Source organism: Ceratotherium simum, chromosome 16 (genome assembly GCF_057802395.1).
Source record: "Ceratotherium simum simum isolate JZ-2026a chromosome 16, ASM5780239v1, whole genome shotgun sequence".
NCBI lineage: Eukaryota > Metazoa > Chordata > Mammalia > Perissodactyla > Rhinocerotidae > Ceratotherium > Ceratotherium simum.
The window spans coordinates 60,682,038-60,705,597 of record NC_141915.1 but is presented as its reverse complement, the minus strand read 5'-3'; the positions used below and the strand labels follow the sequence as shown (position 1 = coordinate 60,705,597).

General features: G+C 56.1%; 1 protein-coding gene across 1 annotated transcript; it reads right to left on the bottom strand.

The window, feature by feature from the left end:
* Positions 1-540: 540 nt before the first annotated feature.
* Positions 541-8,136, bottom strand: CHMP6 (charged multivesicular body protein 6). Its single transcript, XM_087441749.1, has 8 exons — positions 8,004-8,136; positions 5,193-5,302; positions 4,974-5,061; positions 4,286-4,372; positions 3,312-3,377; positions 2,997-3,077; positions 1,518-1,593; positions 541-833 (listed from the first exon to the last, which is right to left on the bottom strand). The coding sequence occupies exons 1-8, from the start codon at positions 8,064-8,066 to the stop codon at positions 778-780; spliced, it is 627 nt and encodes a 208-aa protein (XP_087297875.1). The 5' UTR covers positions 8,067-8,136; the 3' UTR covers positions 541-777.
* Positions 8,137-23,560: the final 15,424 nt, after the last annotated feature.

The window sequence follows — 23,560 nt, the reverse complement described above, 5'->3', positions numbered from 1 at the left end:
AGGTACCCGAGCCCCAGATGCAGGGAGTCCCATGGACAAAAGGGGGCTGCGCCTGCTGGAGCTGGTTCCATCAGCACCTCCGGAAGACCCAGTGGGACCTGCTGGCTGTCCCGGAACGTCCCTTCTCAGCAGGGCCAAGCCTCTGTGTACAGACCCACCAATGACGAGGGGCAGTCAGGGCTTCTGGAGACATTGATCCAGCAGGGACCACCCCTGCCAGCCCGCCACCCCCAAAGGCTGACACAGAAGCACAGAGAGGTTCCCACCTCCCAACCTACGTGGAAACTGAGCATGTCCGGAAGCCAGGCCAAGGTAGGGACCCCTAAACTAAAGCCCCCCACCAGCTAATGGGAGCAGCAGGAAGAAGTAAAAAGGGTGGGGCCCTAGGTGTGCTGCACCTTCCAATAGAAGAGAGCGAGCTGCGGAGCTGCGGCCTGTAGAACTGCATGGGGCTGGGCCAGGAAGTGTGACTGGGGCCAGGAGTGTCAGGCCTGGCTGTGGTCCTGTGGGAACCACAGCCTCAGAAGCCGCGTTTGGCTGGAGAGTTGAATGTTGCCATTTAATCCAGAAATGAGAGCAAGACAGCAGCACCAGGGAAATGCTCCACAGTCATCCTGATAGTGAGCCCCGAGTGCACTGCACTGCTCCGTCAGCACCCAGCCAGCCTGGCCCGGCGCTGGCCTCCTGGGAGCCCAGTTGGGGCTGGCCACACACCCAAACTCTCTGCGGGCCCCAGTCCTTGGGGAGTCCCTGCGAGTCCCACTCGAGGAGGCTGAGTTATGAGGCTGCCACTGGGTCCACCTGCTTGGGCCTGGCCTTGACGGGGACTTTCTCTGTGGAGGAAACAAACAGATGCTCGTCAACTACAGAGGACCCCAAAGGCGGAAGCTTCCAGAGGACAAGAGGAGACAGGGAGCCAGGTCCCCGGGCTTCATGCTCTGGCAAGAGCCTGCACGCCCAGGGGGAAGCCAGGTTACACACAGAAGCCAGGCAGGGCCAACAAAAGGAGCAGGCACCCGGTGCATGCACTCAGGAAGGGACAGCGGGCCCAGCGCCCCCCACAGGTCCCAGAGATGGGGAGGGGGTGCCAAGGAGCAGAAAGAAACATGAAGGAATTACGAACGACAAGCCAGGCTCCATGGAGTATTTCTGCAGGCATGTGTTAAGCGATGCCACAGGGACAGTCATCCCAGGGCTGTGACGTTCAGAGACGGCTGCTCCTGGGCTGGCCCCGGGAGAACCTGCACTGCTAAACTGGCCTTTCTCGGCTCTAATTCTGGGACACGCCCCTTCAAATGGGGTTCAGCTCCTACAAGGTTACCTAAAACCCTCGGAAACCCACGCCCAACCCAGGGCAAGGCCCCAAGCTCAGCCTGAGCTGGCGCCAGCAAGGTCGCCCACCACACTGGAGAGTGGGGACCTACCTTTGCCAAGCAGGAAGGGTAGGCCCCTCGGCCGGGGCCTTTTGCTTTGTTCTAGAATTCACTGTGCTCCTAAAGACATAACAAGGAGAATACCTGGGATCTTTTCGGGAAGGGGCTCTGAAGGAACCTCTGGCAGCTCTATTTGTTCCTGCAAGAAACAGATTTGTTCCTGCAAGAAACAGAGAGGAAAGGCCGTGAGATACAATCCGTTAGGTCCACCTTTATCTTTCTCTAGGAGAGGAAAGGATCCTGTTTACTTAGCTGCTCTCGGCTGGATTTAAAACAAACAGAATCTTCCTGCCCAAAAGCCCCAGAGTGCATCTTCCTCGGTTTCCGGCAGCTCTGAGACTCGAATCACCCGGGGGGCAAAGTGGCCACTACAGGGTAGCTTCTCCCTACGGTCCAGAGCCTGAGGGGCTTCCCCGGAGATCTCAGCTCAGATCAGGCGGTGCTAGGACCGTGGGCTTTGAAGCAGGCGCCCAGGTCATTCTGGCATCCACAAAGGGCCAGGAGCAGCAGCGGCGCCTCTGCTATGGTTTCCCTGAGGTGGCAGCACTCTGGGGTGGGTCTGTGGTGGAGCTGGCAGTCCCAGTGAGCGCTGGGCTGCCTCTCGGGCAACATGTGGCACTTTTACCTCCCAGCTGGCCTTCCCTGGCAGCTCACGAGGCACTTAGGCCCTTGGGAGGAAGTAAATTAGCAGGGGCACAGGGGACAACCAAGGGCAGCGAGCAGCGGCACTAATACCTGCTCTTCCTGGGTCAGCCTGCAGGACGGAGATGGCAGGCTGGTGGGCACAGTGGGCTGGTGGGCAAGACAGGATCTGGCACGCTGAGCCAGAGGCCCAGAGATGGAGGCTTCCTCCATCAGGGAGTAAACACAGACCTCAGGGCCTGGACGTGACAGTCCAGCCCATTAGGGGCCTCCAGCACCAACGTGTGCAGGCCAGGTGCACGACAGTGAGTGACCCATACACAAGTGTGGAAAAAACGCCCATGTGATCAAAAACCACAGTACGGTCCACCGGGGAAGGAAGGGGCCGAAGGGGCTAGGAATTGGCATTTCTGCCCTGTCCAGGCACACTTGGTTACAGGTCACTCCAGCTGCCTGCAACACTCGGGTAGACCACCCTCAACTGTTCTTTCCAGGCCTGCTGTCAGCCAGGTGGACGTGGAGAATGAGCCTCAGTTGGGCACAAATGTTAGTCATTTCAGGAAGGAAAACCAGCTGCAAAACCAGGACTGCGTGCTCAAGTGAACCCCAATGCAGGTGGTTGCCCAAGGCAAACAACCACGATGGGCAGAGGCCTCCTGCGGGTCCTAGCACCTGAGTGATTGTGCTCAGTCCTGGGGGTCCTTAACCTGAGTAATTGTGCTCAGTCCCAGGGGTCCTTAACCTGAAAGATTGTGCTCAGTCCGGGGGGTCCTAGCACCTGAGTGATTGTGCTCAGTCCTGGGGGTCCTTAACCTGAGTGATTGTGCTCGGTCCTGAGGGTCCTAGCACCTGAGTGATTGTGCTCAGTCCCGGTGGTCCTATCACCTGAGTGACTGCGCTCCATCCTGGGGGGCCCATTACCTGAGTGATGGCGTTCAGTTCCTCCAGGATGGCATCTTCGTCCTCCTGAGTGAAGCTTCCTGCCAACAGCTCATCTATTTGCTGTAAAATGAGGAGCCAAGGTAAGGAGCGTGGCCAGCTGGGGCAGAGGGGAAAGGTGGCCCCTTGTGGAGGAAGGAGCGAGCCCATGGCTGAAGGTGCCCTCACTTGAGAGAAGGTGGACACCACACGGCATGGGCAGGCATAGCTCTTGAGGGCAGCTGCTGGACATTCACTAAGTGGCAAGCGTACTCGCTGGCTGGTGGAAGTGAGCCCCAACGACCCAGCCACACCTACCCGCTGATACTCCACAGCCTCCTGGGTCTCGTCCAGGATCCGTTCCACTTCTTCTATGGACATCACCTAATCGGGTCAAAGTTTTTGAGTCTTGTCAGTGAGGCAAATAATAAAAGCCCACATTAAGGCCACCTGGATTGTCAGGGCACAAGCCTCACTGCTCTGTTCCTGTTTAAATGAAGCCAGACCAAGGGGCATGGGACATGACACGTCTCTGGTCATTTCTGTCCCAGGCAGGGCTCCACCCACAGAGGCTACAGAGCTGTCAGACCAGTCTTTTAAGAATCTCAACTGCACTCCTTAGATTCCTGCTGGCCCTTCTCACCACATCTTCTGGCACCCAAATCAACCCTAACAGTTTCAGGTAAAAATAAGTAAAAAGTGTAAAAAATTTTCTCTGGGCAGGTGACTTGATTTCTTATGAGTGCCAAGTGCAAAGAAGCACCTTTGCTTGACTGGCAGGTACACTGCCACATCTGACACTCAGAAAAGCGGCATAACCTCAGCTCTCTGCCCAGCCCCACCTGCTGTCCACTCACCAGACTCCCAGGAGTGAAGGGGGGTGGGGGTGGGGGCTGTGGCACAGCTTCCCTGGGCCTCACTCCTCTTTTCACCATCCACCTCCATTGTGCTTCCTGAGACCAGGCTATGTTCGCCTCCTCGAGGAAGCCCTCCCGATTAGTTCACCACACCCTACGCTACCATAACCAGACTTTCCCTCCAGTCACATTACCATCTGTGGACCCAATTTACAGCTTGTGCCCATCTCACCATTCTTATGTCAACATCTCTGAGTGTGTCTGTCCCACTAGACTGTCACCCTCTCCCAGTAGTGACTGGCTTTCCCACGCTCCTGTCTGGCACAAACACCTCCTGGCCGATGGCTTGGGTGCAGGCGTGGCCTCAGGGACAAGACCCCCTCTTGTTCCACTGGGCTGCCCCTCCTCTCGGCTGCCAACCCCACGGGGACCTACCTGGTGCATCTTATTCAGACACTCATTTCCAAACTGCAGCCCTTCAATCACCTTCATTTCAATCTGGGTGAACTCAATACTCTGGACCTGAGGAGGAAACCGAACCAGACCTGTGTGGTCAGGGGCCTGCCTCCCGCCTCATTCAGATCAACGGACAGGATTTCGATGATGCTGTTACCGATCAAGTGCTTCTAGGCTTAGGGCAGACCATCCTGTGCCTCCCTCCTCCCTCTTGTCCTCTCCCATTGCCCTCACCACTACTGGGGTCTCGGCAGGACTGATGAGAGTCCGGGAAGGAACTCAAAGTCCCGCCAGCTGCTTATCAGCAGCTCTGGTCAGCAAAAGAGCAGAACCATCGCTCGGGGCCCTAATGCCAGGGACCCTCCAGGAGCTTCCGCTGATCCCAGCACCTCTTCAGTCACCAGGGCAGACCCTAGCCCACCCTCACCACCCAGAAGTGGCCCAGCCCCCCATCCACGATCCTGCAAGAGCCAACCTGCCCCAACCCATTAAGACCATCAGGTTCCCATCAAAGATCCTCCTCCACCACCAGGCCTGACCCCTCCCTTAGCCTGCCGTGAGAGGTTCAGGAAAGGAAAACGACACGTTCCATTCCTCCGAGGGGATCTCATGCTGCCTGCACAGCCTTGCAGCCCCTGGGCTGAGTGGCTGTCCCCACTCGGCCTACCATTGTCTCCAGGCTGGTGATCTGGTTCTCCGTCTTGTCCAGGAGCTGCTCCCGGTATCGCTTCTTCTTAAGCAGCAGCTTGGCCCGTCTGCAGAAGGAACCCAAGCAGTCAGCCAGCAGCGGCACCTGAATGGCTGGCCCGCGCTAAGCGGCCTCCTGGGCCCCCCCACCCCTTGCTCTAGGCCCCCTGGAGCACAGCCCAGCCCGGGGTGCACTCACTCCTTCCGGCCGTCCCGCAGGAGCTGCCGGGCAATCTCCCGCTCCCGCTCCAGCTGCTGGGTGATCCTCTTTTGGTACTGCTTCAGCTTGTCCCGCTGCTGCTTCAGTTGCTGCCGAGAGAGCAGGCGTCACATTAACACCGAGCCAATGCTGCACTGGACCCTCGCCAGGCCACCCAGCGCCCAGCTGGCCAGCCTGGAGGCTGCAGGGGTCACTGAAGGGACGCTCACAGGCCAGGATGTCCTAACCACCACCACTGGGGGTGCACCCTCTAAAGCAGTGCTCTCCATGGGGACAAGTCTGCCCCATGGGGGACAGGGGACAATGTCTGGAGGCACTCCTAGCTGTCACAACTAGGGGGTACTACAGGCATCTAGTGGGTGGAGGCAGGGATGCCGCTCAACGTCCTGCAAGGAAACAAGGCAGTCCCCTGCAGAGAGTCAGCGGGGCTCAACGTCCACAGTGCCGAGTGGAGAAGCCGCCCAGGAGTCCACACCCATGGCCCTGCCACTGGCCCACCCAAATGCCCTCTGTGAGGAGTGTGAGTGCTCAGGGGCAGGCCAGGGAGTCCTGCCAGTGCCTCGACAGCTCAGAGACAATACAGAAGATGCTGCCGACGTCACCCGAGTGCCACCACCCACCAGCCGTGGGAGGGTTGGGGCCTTCCCTCCAGGCATTGCTCCTCGGTGGGCTTCAGCCGTTTCCTGATGTGTGCTGAGCTCCCCTTCTTGTCACTTATCACCGTATCTGAGTGGACAGCACAGCACCTTCGGGTGATGTGTTTACGTGATCTCGCCCAGCACCTTGGATCCCTTGTTCTGGCCCAGAAAGGAGACATGGCCATTTACGCACGCCAGTCAAGCCTTCCTGTTTTAGGCCATGTATATTTCTTCAAATCTCATCATTTCAGATACTGCTGTGGTGAGCAGCTGCAGGCAAAGGGCATTTCTGATATGTATGATTATATCTTTAGGGCCTATTACTGGGAGTTATTTAATGCATGTCTTTAAGACTCAACATGGTGACAAATTATCCACAGTGTAGACATGGTCAGCTCTGTCTGAAAGACCCTGCTTCACAGCTCCCTCCACACCACGTTCTCTTTGGTGTTTGTTCCAGTGCGCCACGCAGCCTGTGGCTCAGGCTCGGTGATGACTGCATGTCCTCTCCTTGCTGCAATGAAAGGTGCCCACTATGCCGGCCCCACAGCCCAGAGACCCCACGGCCAGCCTACCAGCCTGGTCTTCCCACCTCTGGCTGCCTTTTCTCCCCTGGACACCGGGCGTCCACCCCTGAGGGCCATCATCCATGCTGGCTGTGTACAAAGTATCAGAGAGGAGCCAAAGGGAGGCAGGTGTGGCCAGGCTGCTCCCTTTGTAAAGCATGAGGTCTCAGCAGAGGGTCACAGGACAGCACGCTGGCCCTTGAAGTTGCTCAGTTCAGCTTTTCATCCCAGGATAACATCAGGCACTTGAAACTCCAAGGAGGAGAACGAGTACGCTCTGCATTGCCTGCAGAACCCACCTAAGTGAATCCTTGGCAAGCAGAAGGGCCTCCTTGAAGAGAAACCCAAAGGTGAGTCCTTAGAGAAAAAAGAATCACCTTGGGGGCTTCCTGCTCTGCCAGAGGAGACGCCGTCAGCCACGGAGCAGGGGGTTGGAGGCTGGGCACACCTGTGGGGCAGGGCCAGGCGGGGCCTTGCTGTCTGGAGGGATGCAAACCACTGCCTCCCCACTGCTAATGTACCCAAAGCTGTGCCGATTTTCTCTAGTGACAAACAAGCCTGTTGTTTCTTCTTCATCTGGGGAACTTTGGCTAATAACCTTTTATAACTTACAGTTTCAGAAACCAAAGTAATAAACATCTGTCATTTGAATTTCTCTCTTAGTATAAAAATAAAGTATTTTTGCCGCAGAAAATTTAGAAAAGAAAGCATGAGCAATGGTGAACTCTGCTCACATCTGGGACTATCTCCTTCCAAACACGTTTTTGTCTTTACAAAAACGGATTCATCTGGACACATCATTTCACTTAATCTATCACGCGATTCTTTCCACAGAAACTAACTTTTACACGGAGGTCTCCTGGAAGAGATTCTTGAATCTACAAGTAGGAACATCATCACCATCATCACCACCACCACGGACCTGCGAGGGTGCGGGCCTGCACAGCACCGGGCCCGGAGCGGCGGCACAAGCTGTGCCTTAGGGACTGATCAGGACGCTGAGATTAGACCATAGACCGAGGCAGGCACTGAGCCACCCCGAATCTTAATCACAGGCTCCACCTGTTCCGTCGATTAGAGTCTCGCCCTCTTTAAATCCCCGTCCCGGGAGTCCGGCCACCCGGTCCCCACGACCTCCTGCCCGCGCCGGCAGCGCAGGCGTGGACGCAGACTCAGGGCCTCTCCCGGCGACCCCGGGGCGGGAGCGGCGAGGCGGGAGCCCGGGGCCAGGTCACAGCAGGACCGCAAAATAACGCGACACTCGCCCCCGCCCCCTGGGGTCGGAGTCAGGGTGGAGCCGTCGCTCGGGGTCGCCCACGGTCCACGAGCGGTAGAGTCCGACCAGGTCCGTGGGAGCGCGGCCCGCGGAGAGGGTCCCGGGCGTCCGAACACGCACACGCGAGACGCCGGCAACCCGCCCCACGCAGCTTCCGAGGCTGCGACCACCGCGTCGCGAGGAAGCCGCCAGCGCGGGCCCTCCCTCGGGGCTAGGCAGCGGAGGGGCCGGAGCCCGCGGCGGGGCGGGAGGAGGACAGCCCTGAGCCGTCCTGCCTGTTTCCCCGCCCCAAGCCCACCCCGTTCCTCACCAGGATGGCCTTGTCCTGCTCCGTCACCCGGCTCTGCTTCTTGCGGCCGAACAGGTTGCCCATGGCGACCCCGGCCCGACAGAGCCCCAGCAGCACCCCCACTCTCGCGGCCACCGTAGTCCAGACCCGCCCCGCTACGGCGGCCGCGCGGGGCCAGGCGCCGCAGAACGCGAACCGCGCGGAGGGCGGAGCCGCGTGTCAGGACTCGGGTTCGAGCCCACCGCCCCCAGGGCCTGGGTGCCGGCTGCCAACACAGAGGCCCCCTCGGACCCACACAGAGATGTGGCAGGTATAAAGTGACGGTAGGGCCCAGAATGCTCTAGATGGTGTATTTCATGTGCATTTCCAGAATGTCCCCACCTGTGCAGATGGAGACTAAAAGTTCCAATCTCCTATTTAAGTGGGATCTTTGCAAGTTAACAGGGTGGACGATATCCCCAGGCCATCAGAAATCTTGTGCGTGAGTCACTGCCCCCTGGCTGGTGCTGACCATAAAATGCTGCATTTAGTGATGTTATGTACATCCTTTTGGGCTTAAAAGTGTCCGCTGAAATGCTTCCTGGGCAGCACATGTCCACTTGGCCATGCGGCACAGATAACTTCGTTCTCCCACCACCCCCTGTGTCCTCCTGGCCTGTTGGTCAGTGCCCGCATTTGCCCAGTGTGGCCTCTCTCAACTTCCGGTTCCATGTCCCCTGGCAGAAGTCTCCCTCCCTTGGGAGTAAGAAATGTTTATGGGGCATTAGGGGTTACAGGGTGGGAGCTGCTCACACCTGCAGCTCTGGTTCCCATCTGTGTGTCCTGGCTGTGGGTCTCTGGTTTAGAGTGTACACTGTGTCTCATAGGACAGCACCCAGCCCTGTTTGGTCAGCACAGCTGATCCCATAACTGAGTCTACAGCAGGCCATGCCCCTTCTCTACCAGCCCAGTGGCTCGTGGGTGGTGGGTCTATGATAAGATGAGGAACCCTTGGCATGTGCCCATTGCCTCACCACTTTCTGTGAAATGACTTCCTTGATCAGAAGCAGTGTTGTGTGGGCAACATGATGGCAAGTCTCGAAGTCTACAATGGTGCTGCTGGCAGAAGCATCACGGGCAGATGGGGAGGTAAATCCATATCCAGAGTAAGTGTCTATTCTGGTGAGGACAAGTCACTGCCCCATGATGGAAGGGGTCCTGCTTAGCCAACCTGCTATCAGATGGCTGGCTGTTCCCCCCAGGGAGTGGTGCCATTTGGGGGGTTCAGTGCTGTTGACCGGTTGGGCACTCAACAGTTATGGTGGTCAGGTGAGCCTTGATGAGGGGAAGTCTGTGTTGCTGAGCCCATGCATGGCCTCCATCCCAGCCACCGTGGCCACTCTGTTCACGGGCCCATGGAGAGAGCAATGGGGGGCCTGGGGAAACCTGTTGGCTGACGTCCACGGAGCGTGCTACTGCATCCACCTGGCTTTTGAGAGCCTCCTTGGCAGAGGGTGCTCTTTAGTGAGCCTTCCCCTGGGACACAAATATCTGTGCCCACTCTGAGAGGTCCATCCACACACCTCTTCCCCAGATTTCCTTGTGACCAATCTTCTAATCCTGTTTCTTCCAAGTTCCTGATCATCCACTGAAACCGTTAGCAGCTGCTGTGACTCAGTACAGATCTGTACTTCTTGCCATCTCTCACTCCACATGAAGTGGACAAACAAATGTACCATTCAAAGTTCTATCCACTGGGAGGATTTTCCTTCATCGCTGCCCTTCAAGGTCACTACTGAATGGGCTCATAATACTGCAGCCACGTGCACCAGCACAGTGTGCAGACCACCTGTAAACAGGCTGGAGTTTTTTCTTCCTCACTCGATTGGACGTAAGGAACACCCAGGAGGCCACAGGTGTGGATAGCGGGAGAGGAGTTGATGTTGAAGAAATCTGAGCCACCTGCTCATGCAGCTTCCTTGTCCCTTCCAGACCTGTCCAAGGGCAGCTCATATTCTGTGTCCACGTGGTGGTAGATTGCTGCTGTGCATGCCCGGCTTCATGGCTGCATGGGTCAGACAACACCCAGATCACCGTGTGACACTCGAGCTGCAATGATATCCCTTAGTTAGGTGTTCGGAGTCTACTGAGGCCAGCAGCAAGCCAGAAACTGCTTCTCAAGAGGAGAATAATCGTGACATGTGCCAGACTTTGGACACCAGAACCTTTACTGAGGTGAGGGGCCCCTGAATTTTCGTGGGCTTACCTCCCATCCTCTGGTTTGCGTATGTCTTACCAAGACATCTAACGTACCTGCTACTCCCTGCTCCTGAGGTCCAATAAGCATGTCATCAGTGGATCAGTGAGATGTTTGTGGAATCGCCACTCTCTCATGGCAGACAGCAGGCCAGTGACATGATTCTGAGTCAAGACTGTGAAGGTGTACAGTTGGCCAGGCCAGGTCAAAGCAAACCGCTTCTGTTGGTCTTTGCAAATTGGGATGGAGGGAAGAAGCACTCGCCACGCTGACAGGTGCCAGAGGTGTGTTGGTTTGCTCCAGAAAAAATACTCCTTGTGGGACAGCAGCTGCAATTGGATTCACCAACTGATTAAGTTTACAATAATCCATAGTCATACTCCAAGATCTGCCTGACCCCTGCATGGACCAAACGGGTGAGTTAAATCGGGGGCATGATCGATATCACCACACCTACGCCTTTCAGTTCCTTGGTGGGGGCACCAATCTCTGCATTTCCCCAGGGGTGCAGTATTGATTTGGGTTTCCTGTCTTGGCAGGGAGGGGAAGTGGCTTCCACTGAACGCTTCTTACCATAATTGCCCTCATGAGAGGCAGTACGTGGATACTGCCAAGTGCCAAGTGTGTCTGGTCCAATTATACATTTGAGAACTGGGGAGAGAACTGCAGGGCGGGTCTGTGGGCTAACTGGTCAGACTTGGGCTAAGATTGCACATACCTTCTGACCACTATAAGCCCCCTGGACTGGCGGCTCACAGTGGTGTGTTGGGTCCCCAGGCATTAGCCTGTGTTTAAAGCCTGTTTAAATCTCAGAATTCCTGATGTGCTTGGGTGTTTCCTTTCCCCCGTGCACAGTGACTTCCATAAGCAGATGCAGGGCCCTCTGGGGACACCGTGGAGGTGGATTTATAGCATTCCTTGCAGCAGTGCTTCAGGGTTCTTCCTCAGGGGACCCGGCCCCTCAGTCACAGGGCCCCGGAGAGTGGACAGACTGGAGGGGGTCTGCAGGAAGCAGCCCACGGGGTGGGAGGGGAACTCACTGAAGAGTCTGTGGCATGCCCACCACCGGCAGCTGCACCATAGCAGGAGGAAAGCGTGCTGGAGCCAGAGAGGGAAGCCCCTTCCTCTGTGGGGCCTGGTGGTGTCGCCCCAACGCTCTACTGATGAAGCCACCATTGGGCAGGCTGGCAAAGGAGAAATGTCTGCAGGGTCTGGCTCCATCATCACAAGCCAGCCAAAGAAGGCGAGTCCCCAGCAGGCCTTTACTCAGTGATGTTCCATGGCTTCTGAGACCAGGTCGGAAAAGGCAACACTTGGGATGTCTTTTGGGATGCTTGCTCTTGGAGCTCAGCCCTCAAGTCAGAGGGGCCGGGCAGCCCCTGGAGAGGCTTGCCTGGAGAGGAGCTGCCAGCCAGCAACACCTGCCCCCTCGTGAGTGTGCCATTTTGGAGGGGGAGATCCCGGTCCTCCATCGGCCGGGCCACCCCAGCTGATATTGCATGGAACAGGAATTAGCCTTCTCTGTTGACTCCGCCCGAATTGCAGATTCGTGAGCTGGGTAAATGGTGGTGGTTGTTTTAAGCCATGAAGTTTTGGGGTGGTTTGTTACACAGCAGCAAATAACCAGACAACGATGGTTCAGGCACCTTGGGAAGGCTGGGGCAGGTGTGCAGTGCATACTTCTTAGAATCTTTCCCAGGGGAACCCATTCTCCCCTCTGTTCCGCGCCTGCTGTCCTGGAACTTCGAGTCCTGGGTGTGAGGTCGTGACTAGTAAGGTGCTTCATGTCAGATCTCCATTTGCCAGATCTGGATTTTTTCCTTAATAATCAGTTTAAGCTTTCCTGGACTGTCTATCTTTTTCAGTTCTAGAGGTGCTTGACCAATTGGCCAGTGCCCAGGGTCCCTGAGTACCACCCATCGTGACTCCTGCTCTGAGTTTGCTGTCCTTTTCGGCAGCCCCACCCACCCTCTCTGGGCCGCACCTCTTCCGGTCAGGGGACCAGTTTTGATGGCAGCACGTCTGCCCTCACTCCTGGCCTGCACACCTCGGAGAGCTGTTCAAGAACCTGCATCCCCACAAAGAGTTTCTCAGGGCCTCTGTCAAGGGAGTGTGCTTCGGGGCCACAATGGGGACTCAGCAAGTGGGTTGCACCTGATAAATTCATGTCATGTCCTTGTCTCCCTTGGGGTCTCTCCTCTGCAGTATACCAGGAACCTCTGGCAGCTCAGCAGGGCCATGTTAAGTCCAAGTTTCTGTTAACAAAGGAGCAAACCATTAAGACTTCTCACAGATGGAAGCAAACAGTCGGGCCCAGAGTCTCTGGAGAGTGCACCTGGGTCGATGTCTGGCTCAGCCACTGCTGGCTGCCGCACTGTCCTGTGTAATCCCTCCACGACTCTCCAGTTTGAGTCAGAGGATCTCGATATTCTTGGGTTCAACAGAGTGCCACTCACCTCCCTGGAGTCAGCTGAGCTCTCACTGCAGTTTTGGGCCTGGAGGCAACGAGGGCTCACAAGGTGGGATCTCGAGGAGAATCAGCCTCTCCCTCACAGGTAACGGCCTCAGGTGTGATCTTCCCAAGAGGGGCCGCCTCGGACAGGGAGGAGGGCTGCTTCTGCTGGCAGGCAAGGCTTAGTGGACTATTGTGGCGGGGGTCGAGTTCAGGCCACTCAACTCGCATCGTTCTGACTCTTCCACACTCAGTGCTCTGACTTGGTGAGGCTGAGAATTCAATTTACGTTATAATCCTACAGCCCGCGGGGTGAAGCTTGAGGAATGATTTCCAGACACAACAGTTCTGCTACAAGTAAGGAGATTCTTTTATAGCAGTCCTACATAGTTCCTGATTTTCTGACTCTACCTCGAACTGAGAATTTAAAGCCCCTTGGGCCGACCCCATGGCTTAGCGGTTAAGTGCGCGCGCTCCGCTGCTGGCAGCCCGGGTTTGGAGCCCGGGCGCGCACCGACGCACCGCTTCTCTGGCCATGCTGAGGCCGTGTCCCACATAGAAGGATGTGCAGCTATGACATACAGCTATCTACTGGGGCTTTGGGGGGAAAATAAATAAATAAATAAAATCTTTAAAAAGAAAAATAATAAAAAAAAATAAAGCCCCTTGCTTGTCATTTAAAAAAAATGTAATCTTTCCAGTGTAGTCAGAAATCACCAGCCTGCCCACAGTTCGCCCAGAACATTGCTTTGTAGTTGCTTCTCGGGCTCCAGAACCCGTCAGGAAAGGCTTTCTTGCAGGCAATCACAGAGAAGAATTTGCCACAGCACGCCTTGACCACCCGGACTCTGTTTCTCACAGACTGCGTTAGTCTGCTCGGGCTGCCGTGACAATTACCACAGGCCGGGGGGCTTAAACATCAGAAATCTATTCTCTTACAGTTCTGGAGTCTAGAAGTCCGAGATCGAGATGTCAGCAGACTGGCTCCTTCTGAGACTGTGAGGTAGAATCTGCTCCAGGCCTCTCTCCCCGCTTCTGGGGGTTTGCCGGCAACTCCTTGGCATGTGGAAGCATTGCTCTAATCTCTGCCTCTGTCTTCACATGGTGTCTCCCTGTGTACGGGCCTGTGTCCAAATCTGCCCTTTTCACAAGGACACCAGTCATATTGGATCAGGGCCCACCCTAATGACCTCATTTTAACCTGATTACCTTTGTAAAGACCCTATTTCCAAATAAATCTCCCTCAGAGATACTGGAGGTTAGGACTTCAATGTATGAATTTGGGGGGGAGCAGTCACAATTCAACCCATAACACAATAATGAGATCATCAGTTCATATGGCCGACTCTGGATCTCTGTCCTTGAGGACTCTTTCCTGGAATGACTTCTGGTGCTGACTTCCACATCACTCAGAGTCTGTTCAGGAAAATGGGCACCGCTCTGGGGATCTCAAGCTGAAGGTGTTTAATACAGAGATTCAGTCCTTCAAAACTTGACAGGGTTGCAGGAATGAAGGTTGGGATCCCATCTCTGATCTTGGGGGCACGGTGAGCTTTCAGACTCAGGAGTGAGCAGGAAATACTTGGTGATGGTGGCCACTGCCTCCAGCCCTGGGTGTGCTGCGTGGCCATGCCTGCTGAGGCCCCCGGTCAGCCTGCTATTGCGGAGGAGCGAGGCTGTGGAGTTTGCTTCCCTTCCACCCTCCACAGTTCAAGAGAATACTTCCAGCTGGTGGCAGTTACCCTGGAATCCCCACGTGAGGACTTCTGGGGAAGGTTTCTTTGAGGAGCTGGCATTCAGGGTGGCCATTACATGACTCACAGAGGTGTGAAAATGTGGTCCTTGTGGGGGGCCAGTAATATAAACAGGACGTCATCAGCAATAGGGCCGCTGGAGGACTGGGGAGGGGTGCTGGCAGCCCCCTTGGAGGTGAGCCCAGGCCTTGTGGGTGCAGGTGACCTAAGCTGAACCTTAACCAACTTGGGGAAAAGGGTGTTGGCTGCTGTAGTGACCAGCGTGGGAAGCCATCCTGGACTTCCTATCCAGCGTCCCTCCTTCTCTGTCCACCTTGTCTTCCATCTCTCTGGCGCATCCTTCGCAGGGCGCCCACCTTTCCCAGGCCTCCATTCATTTTTCCCAGACAAGGGCTCTGATTGGCTTCCCTCCCTGAACCCATCCGCTGTGGCAGTGAGGGGTAAGGAATGATGATTGGCCCAGTGTGGGCATCGTGCCCGCACCTGAGCTAATCCGCAGAGGAGAGGGTGGGACAGGGTCCACAGGAGGCGGGAGTTCCCGTTCACATGCTGGCAGAGTTGAGGGAGTTTCCTTCCTAACAGGTGCTTTTCCGGGCCACGAAATACCAGTTGTCCCTGGGACAAGCCGTGTGTGAGCGCGTAGGTCATGCTGATACCTGTCTCGGGCCAGGACAACCGGGGGGGAGGCTGAGTTGGGGGGCTGGCTGGTGTGGTAGAGGCGAGATGTAAGGGGAACATATGCAAGAAGGCTAAGTTGGGGGGCTCGTGGGGTACAGATGCAGTTTTAACATGTGGCGATACAGCGTGTTAAGAGTTTTCATTGGGCCTGGTCAGGGGTCCTGAGGGTCAGACTAAGGAGGCGGTGACAGAAGCAGAGAATGCGGATGAGCCAAGGAACATTCCAGAAGAAGTCAAAAGAATATAGGCAAATTCCCAGGGAATGGGTGTGAGCCCAGGAAATGGTGCTCAAGACACAGGTGAGGGTGTTGTCGGGGTCTGCTGCGTGGACACTACAGTGGGCACCAACAGACTGGGGCAACCTCCGGGGCCTTGGGAGGCTGGGGAAGGGCGTCGGCTCTGAGGGGCCCGAGCTGGAGCAAGCAGGCCCAGGAGGGGCCCCTGGAGGCCTGGCCTGCTGGTGACTCTCGAGGAACTCGGGTGAGCGGAGATGCCAGGCCGCAGAGTCAAGGGTTGAGACATACTTTTGTGGGCTTGAGAGCAGAAGAGATGCGGGGCAGGAGGCGGCGGGCGGCGCGGAGGCCGCGCAGGCGTCCACCTCCTTGCTGGAAGCCTCGTGCTGGACGCTTGGCCACGCTGCAGCGATCCCCGCAGTGGCCACGTGGAGGCGCTGCAGGACAGCCTGGTGGCTGGGCAACACTAGGGCCTGAGACTTGGGCCAGCTCCCTGCAGGGGCAGCACCCCGGACACCCAGCACACCGGCACCCCGCACCCCTATACCCTGCACTTGAGCATCACAACAACTGGCACCCCACATCCCAGCACCCTGGACCCAGCACCAGCAGGCAGTGGCCCCTGGGAATCCTTGCAGGAAGGTGGATCCAAGAACCCTGGGTCTGGTGGGGAGAGGACCTGGATGGGGGCAGGAGGATCTGCCATGGATCTGCCCCGGCTGGGAAAAGTCATCGGTCTGCCCATCCATCCACTCATTCGTTTGTTCATCCATCCACTCCTTCACTCATTCGTCCCTTTGCTCATCTGTTCATCCATCCATCCACTCCTTCACTCACTCACCCACCCACCCACCTACCCACTCATTCAGCACCTACTATGTGCAGGCTCTGCTCTGGGTGCCGGGGTCCCTGCTGCCCTGGGTTTGCATATGGCAGGGGTCACAGAGTGCTGAGGGTGGAGGGACGTCGGGTCAGTGGTCAGGAAAGGCTTCCTTGAGGAAGCAGCATCTGATCTCAGGAGCACCCCAGACAGAGGGACAGTGAGGGGACCATGTGGGGACAGGCCTGTGTGCAGGAGGGGGAACAGGGCCCTGGGCTTGTCTGTTTCTGATTCTCTGCAAGCCGGAGGCTGCTGGCCCTAACCGGGGAGGGGCTGATCTAACCTGGATTTTGAAAGGTGGCTCCGGCCGCTCCCCAGTGGGGAGAAGAGGTCGTCATGGGAAATAGCTCGGAGACTGAGGGTCGTCTGGGAAGAGCAGGGGGAGGGGGAGGGTGGCGGGGGCCATGAGGGGAGGGCCATCTAGGACGAGCAGCTGGGTGGATGGGGTGGTTTCGGGGATAATCACGGCAGACACATAGCTGTCTACACCACTCAGTCCTCACAGCAGCCCATGAAGGGGGCCCCGGGTAAACTGAGGTGCAGAGGAGTTTGTCATCTGCCCGAGGTGTAGCTTGGATTTGAACCCCTGGCCGCGGGGTGGGGAGGGGAGTGGATTGCAGGACCTGCTGCAGCTGCAGTGGCCCCTGGAGGAGGGATGGTGGCCTGAACCAGGCAGGGGAACAGACAGGGCCCCATGCACCTGGAAGGTGAAGGGCAGGGCTTGCTGCCTGTGGATGTGAGCAGGCGCGGGTGACCCTGAGCCAGGGATGCTGATCTCCTTTGGGTCATGCTGCGGCCGGGTGGAGAGGCCCAGGGCAGCTGTGCGGTGGTCTGAGGCCCGGGAAGGGTGCCAGGGGATGGGAGAGTGGAGAAGGGGGGACTTCAGGGCAGGGGGAGCCCTGAGTGTGGGGCGCAGAAGCCGGGACAGGGGGTCGAGTGCTAGGAGAGGCTGTGCCAGCTGCTGCCGCAGGATACTTGAGTATGGCCAGGCTCCAGAAGGGCCCTTGGTCGTCCCCTCCCACACTGTGCCTGCACTGGTCTGCGTGACCAGGGGAACAGGGCAGACGCGATGCACGGCACTTCCAAGACTGGGTCATAAAAGATACGGGGCCTCCAGCTTGACAGCAAGCCCACGGGAGACCTTGAGCCAGAACCACCCCACTCGGTGTCTCCGGGTTCCTGACCCTCAGAGGCTGGGAGATGATGAACGTCCATTCTGTAAGCTGCTGGGTTTGGGGCACTCTGTTATGCAGTGGTAGGTGACGCCAAGTGCACTGGGACAACCCACCCCCAAACACAGCACCCAGAGTGGCTTAGCTGCCCCAGGGTCAGTCATCACTAGGCTTGACCGGCCCGGGGCCCTCTCCCCAGCTGGTCTCGTGTCTGTTGGGAGGAGGGCTCCCGCAGGGCTGCCCGCTCACCACGTGGCTCCTCCAGAGCCAGAGATCGGGGCCTGGCGGGCGGGGCTGCTGGCTTCATGCCACCTACCGTGAGGGCCCTGGGGCTGCCTGGTCTGGGTCCGGCCCCATCTGAAATTCTCCTGGCCCTTCATGTCCCGAGTCCTGGCCTTATTGTCCCCGCCCAGCTCCTGCGTCCCTGCCCTCCCTCTTGACTTGCGTGGACTAAAGAGACCTGTTTCCCACAAGCAGAATCCCCAGTTAAAACCCAACCAACCCGAAGACATGCTCCAGAGCTGCGTTCTCCGGCATCATTTTGTCTTTTTTTAAATCGAGGTGAAATTCATATAACGTACAATTAATCAAAGTGCACAGTTCAGTGGCATTTAGTGCATTCACAATGCTGTGCAACCACCACATTTATCTAGTTTCGAAACATTTTCATCCCCTCAAAAGGAACCCATACCCATTAAGTCATCACTCTACGTTCCCCCTCCCCAGCCCCTGGTAACCACTGATCTCCTTTCTGTCTGCATGGTAATCCGTCAATCTCTGTACCTATTCTAGGCACTTCATATAAAAGGAACTGTGCATGATGTGGCCTTTCGTGTCTGGCTTCTTTCACTCAGCACCGTGTTTTCCATGTCCATCCACGCTGTAGCGTGTGTCAGCAGGTAGTGCCTTTTTACGGTTGAATCGTATGCCATTGTGCGGATTTACCACTTTTTATTTGTCCACTCATTGATGGACTTTTGAGTTGTTTCCACCTTTTGGTTATTGTGAATAGCGCTTCTATGAACATTTGTATACAAGCTTCTATGTGGACATGTTTTCATTTCTCTTGGGTATACACCTAGGAATGGAATTGTTGGGTCAGATGGTAATTCCATGTTTAACTTTTTGAGGATCTACCAAACTGTCTTCCACAGCGGACGCACTGTCTTACATTCCCACCAGCAGTGTACGAAGGTTTCAATTTCTCCACATCCTCGCCAACACTTATTATTTTCCGTTTTTTTGAATGATGTTGTGCTAGTGGGTGTGAAGTGGTATCTCACTGTGGTTTTGATTTGCATTTCCCTAATGACTAATGAGCCAGCCCTGGGGGTCTAGTGGTTAAGATCCGGAGCTCTCACCACTGCTGCCCAGTTCATTTCCCAGTCATGGAACCACACCACCCACTCTGTTGGTTGTCATACTGTGGAGGCTGTCTGTTGCTGTGATGCTGAAAGCTATGCCACCAGGATTTCTAGTACCAGCAGAGTCACCCGTGGTGGACAGGTTTTAGCGGAACTTCCAGATTAAGACAGGCTAGGAAGAAGGACCTGGCCACCTACTTCCGAAAAAATTGGCCACAGAGACCCTGTGAATAGCAGTGGAGCACTGTCTGATACAGCGCTGGAAGGTGAGAGGATGGCACAAAAAGACCAGGCAGGGTTGTGCTCTGCTGTCCACAGGGTCGCTAGGAGTTGGAATCCACTTGATGGCACTAAAAATAACAAATGACTAATGATGTCGAACATCTTTTATAATGTGCTTGTTGGCCATTTGTACAGCTTCTTTGGAGAAATGTCTAGTCAAGTCCTTTGTCCATTTTTTTAACTGGGCTGTTTGTCTTCTGGTTGTTGAGTTGTAAGAGTTCTTTATATGTTCTGGATATTAAACTCTTATCAAATACATGATTTGCAAATATTTTCTCCAGGCATTTTTTTCTGTAGGTTTTTTTCACGTTATTTTTGTGTGTGTGTGTGAGGAAGACTGGCTCTGAGCTAACATCCATTGCCAATCCTCCTCTTTTTGCTTGAGGAAGATTAGCCCTGAGCTAACATCTGTGCCCATCTTTATTTTGTATGTGGGATGCTGCCACAGCATGGCTTGATAAGTGGTGTGTAGGTCTGCACCTGGGATCCAAACCTACAAACCCCGGGCTGCCAAAGCGGAACACGCAAACTTAACTGCTACGCCTCCAGGCCAGTCCCTCACATTCTTGATAAGGTATTTTGATGCACAAAAGTTTTTCATTTTTTTTTTTCATTTTATTTATTTATTTTTACCCCAAAGCCCCAGTAGATAGTTGTATGTCATAGTTGCTCATCCTTCTAGTTGCTGTATGTGGGACGCGGCCTCAGCATGGCCGGAGAAGCGGTGCGTCGGTGTGTGCCCGGGATCCGAACCCTGGCCACCAGCAGCGGAGCGCGCGCACTTAACCGCTAAGCCACGGGGCCGGCCCAGTTTTTCATTTTTATAAGTCCAATTTACCTATCTTTTTTTTTGTTGCATGTCCTTCTGGTGTCAAATCTAAGAATCCATTGCCAAACTTGAGGTCATGAAGATTTACCCCAATGCTTTTTTCCTAGGAGCTTTATAGTTTTAGCTCTCATATTTAGGCCATTGATCCGTTTTGAGATAGTTTTCATATATGGTGTGAGGTAAGGGTCCACCTTTTTTCTTTTGCATGTGGATGTCCAGCTGTCCCAGCGCCATTTGTTAAAAGACTATTGTTTCCCCACTGAATGGTCTTGTCATCTTTGTTGAACATCGATTGCCATAGGTGTTTGGCTGTGCTGGGGGCTCTCTGCTCTATTCCATTAAATTCCTATAAATCTGTCCTTACGCCAGTACCACACTGTTTTGATTACTGTAGCTTTGTAGAAAGTTTTGAAACAGGGAAGTACAAATCCTTCAACTTTTTCTTTTTCAGTATTGTTCTGGCTATTTGGGGCCCCTTGCAATTCTATATGAATTTGGGGGTTGGTCTTTCCATTGGGATTTTGATGGGGATTCACTGAATCTGTAGATCACTTTGGGGAGTATTGCCATTTAACAATATTGTCTTCTAATCTGTGAATGCAGATGTCTTGTTGTGTGTTTAGGTCTCCTTCAATGGCTTTCAGCAATGTTTCAGTGTACAAGTCTTTCATCCCCTTGGCTATATTTGTTCCTAGGCATTTTATTCTTTTTGATGCTATTATAAATGGAATTGGCTTCTTAATTTCCTTTTCAGATTGTTCATTGCTGGTATGTCATTTTTTTTTACCCCCAGTCCAAAGAGTGCTGGTAAATAGCAAAAAAGAAAGAAAATTCCACATGGACCCCACTTTGTCTTTGTTGTGGTTGTTGCTGCCTCTACCCCTTCCCTGCGGGGCTGGGGTCACTCATGTCACAGGCCGCAGGGGTGGGTATTGGGCATGGGGCTGGGACTCTCATGGCTGGGGGCTACTGGAAATGCCTGGTTTGGGCCCTCCAGTTAGGGGGAAGCCAGGCTCACTGTGCAGGATGGGGGTGGGCTGTCCTAGCCCCAGGCCCTTCCTCCTGCGGCACAGGGCCACAGCTTGGCGGGTGACAGGCTCTGGGCCTGCCTCTACCCGCCTCCTCCTCTTCCCTGCCATGGGAAGGCCTCTCTAGGAGCCCCTCAGTCTTGCCTCCCACGCGGAGGGGACACCACCGGACAGACTGGCGGGCCAGGACCTGTGCCCACCTGGGTCAGTGCTCCACCCTCGGGGGGTCTTGCCTCATCTCAGCGCTGCTCTCTCGCAATCCTCCTCCTATACACAGTGGGCAGTGCCTGGGTTGGTGAATCGGATGCCTCAGCTGGATTCCAGACCCTTCGCTACTTGTCCCAACTGCACACTTGCAGGCCTGTGTGGACCTGGTGCTGCCACTTCCTGAGGCTGACCAGCTGGCCAGTCCTCCCTGGAGGCCTGCCCACCTCCTGCATCTCACCACCTGCTGGGGGATGGCAAGAAGAATCGTCAAGGGAAGGCCTAGGAGAAATTCCTGCAAAGCCACCGAGACGTCACTCTGCCCCCCGAGCCCCATTCCCTGCCCTGCGGATGTGGCCGCATCAGGGTGTGGGGGCCCCGGGGGCTCTCCTGGCTGTGACTGGGTGGCATCCACCCCCCAGTGCTGCCGAGCCCCAGGTGACACCAGCCCCTGGCCCAGGTGATAGAGATGGCCCCAGAGGGCCAGCTGTGGCCTTAGGGGCCCCTGCCAGCAGGAGGACAGACCCTCTGGCCCCGGAGAGCCAACTTGGAACTTGCTGGTTGGGCCTCAGGGGCGTTTGGAGGAGGCTGCAGCCATGATGCCCCCAGGGAATAAAGAACAGGTCCCCCTCCCTGGGGGGAGCTGAAGCCACCTCGCCCTTCCACCCTCTGGGTGGGGACTGCCTGGAGCCCGGGAGAGCTGGGCCGCACCTGCGCCCTCTTCCCACCCCAGGGAGGATCTGAGTTTGGACCACGACGGGGGGCTGGCGGGAGTGTGGACACCTTCATGGGAGGAGGAAACTCTCCTCCTTTGTGAAGAGGTGGCACCTGCTGGGTTCTGGAAGTTTCTACTGGACCAGAGGGGACGCTGCCCCTACGTGCCAGGCTTGTTGTGATGCGACTAAGCAGAGCCTGCTTCCTTCCAGAGACGGGTGGCTGTGCCACACCCTGGCTCCTGTGATGGCTTCGTGTCAGTCCTTGGTGCCTGGGGACTGGCGGGTGGGGGTCCCAGGGGTGGCCCTTTGCCAGGACGTGCAGGCTGGCCTGGGAGGTGGTGGGGAGCACAGGGCGCGCCCTCAGTCCTGTCTCGGGGACATGAAGCCCACCCCTCACGAGTGGGTGAAGTCCTACCCCCACCAGGTGGAGGCAAAGAAACCCTCACCCCAACAAACAGGTCCAGGGGCTGTAATTGATTGCCGAGGGTTTTTTCTCTTCTAGCTGATGCTGTTGAGGAGAAATTGACAGAATGCCACAAGCATCACCTGGAAACCAATTAGCTCAGGAGCTGACAACAGACAGTAATTTAAACCTCTCTACGGCCCCATCCTGACCCACGAAGCTGGGCCGCCCACTAGGGCTCTTCGCCGGGCCTTGGTGTCCCACCCTCTCCAGGAGAAGGCAGCTGATGGCTCCAATTCCTGGCAAAGCTCTGGCATCAAGCCCGCAGGCCATTCCCCGGGAAGGAATGACTGTGATTTAAAAGGCTGAGAAGAAATGGGTCCGCTGGGGCTGTCCCCGCTCACGCCTGCTTCCGTGACTCTCGGGGGCTTTCCCCAGAGCCCTGGTCCTCCACTCATGCAGCGCCGGTGATCCCCTCTGGCCTCACTGTCCGCCCAGCACGCGGGCCCTCCAGATGGGGGCACTGAGGCAGGGGCGGGGGTCAGGACCTCAACATATGAGGGCCCATCACAGCGGCCACCCTCCCCCTTCGTCTCTCCTCCCCCTTGTCTGTCCTCTTGGTCTTACCCCATCCTCACCTGCCCGAATCTGTAAGGCATGGGCCACTTTTTGGGCCATGTGGGCCCCTGACCAACCTATAATTGACCGTGAGAAGCAGAACGACCTTGAGAGGCCAAACCCTCTGACCCCCTCCAGAGGGCTACCTGCTGAAATGCCAGGAGGGAGATGGTGGACAGATGTATATGTGATGGCTGCCCCCAGCCCTTGTCTGAAATGAATCCCAAAACCTTCTTTTCCCAAACTCGCCCTGCAGGGCCTACTGTCCTGAGACTAGAGTCACCACTGCATGTAGGCCCGCACACATGTGTGCTCCATGTCCCTGCAGGAAAAGTGGCGGCTGCGCCATGTCCCTCAGGTGAACACGTGTCTTTGCTATGGAATTCGGGGAGCTTCTTGAGTGCTGAAGTGTGTCGTGGGCACTGGGCTGAGGACGGGATGCTTCTCACATGGTCCTGTACCGAAAACTACTGGCCCAGGAAAGACCTTCAAGGTACAGCTGCCCCGTGTGGTGGTGCCAGGTGACCCACCAAGCAGAGCCTCGCTGAGCAGGACGATCCCACGAGGTGCCATCCCCGCCCGAGGCGGCTCCCATCCCTTCTCTCCTCGGCTGGACAGCCGTCCCTGCACACATGTCCCCACATGGTTGTCCCTGCACACTTGTCCCCACGTGGTCCTCCCTTGCCTGAGGGCCAACATGGCCATGCGGTGCAGCTGGGCTGTCCCTTC

Excerpts from the sequence above, each read along its gene's own strand:
- CHMP6 (XM_087441749.1), bottom strand. The coding sequence starts at position 8,066 with ATGGGCAACCTGTTCGGCCGCAAGAAGCAGAGCCGGGTGACGGAGCAG. Across the intron at positions 5,303-8,003 it reads AGCAGGACAAGGCCATCCTG|CAACTGAAGCAGCAGCGGGA; the intron begins GTGAGGAACGGG and ends CTCTCTCGGCAG. Across the intron at positions 1,594-2,996 it reads AACTGAACGCCATCACTCAG|GAACAAATCTGTTTCTTGCA; the intron begins GTAATGGGCCCC and ends TGTTTCTTGCAG.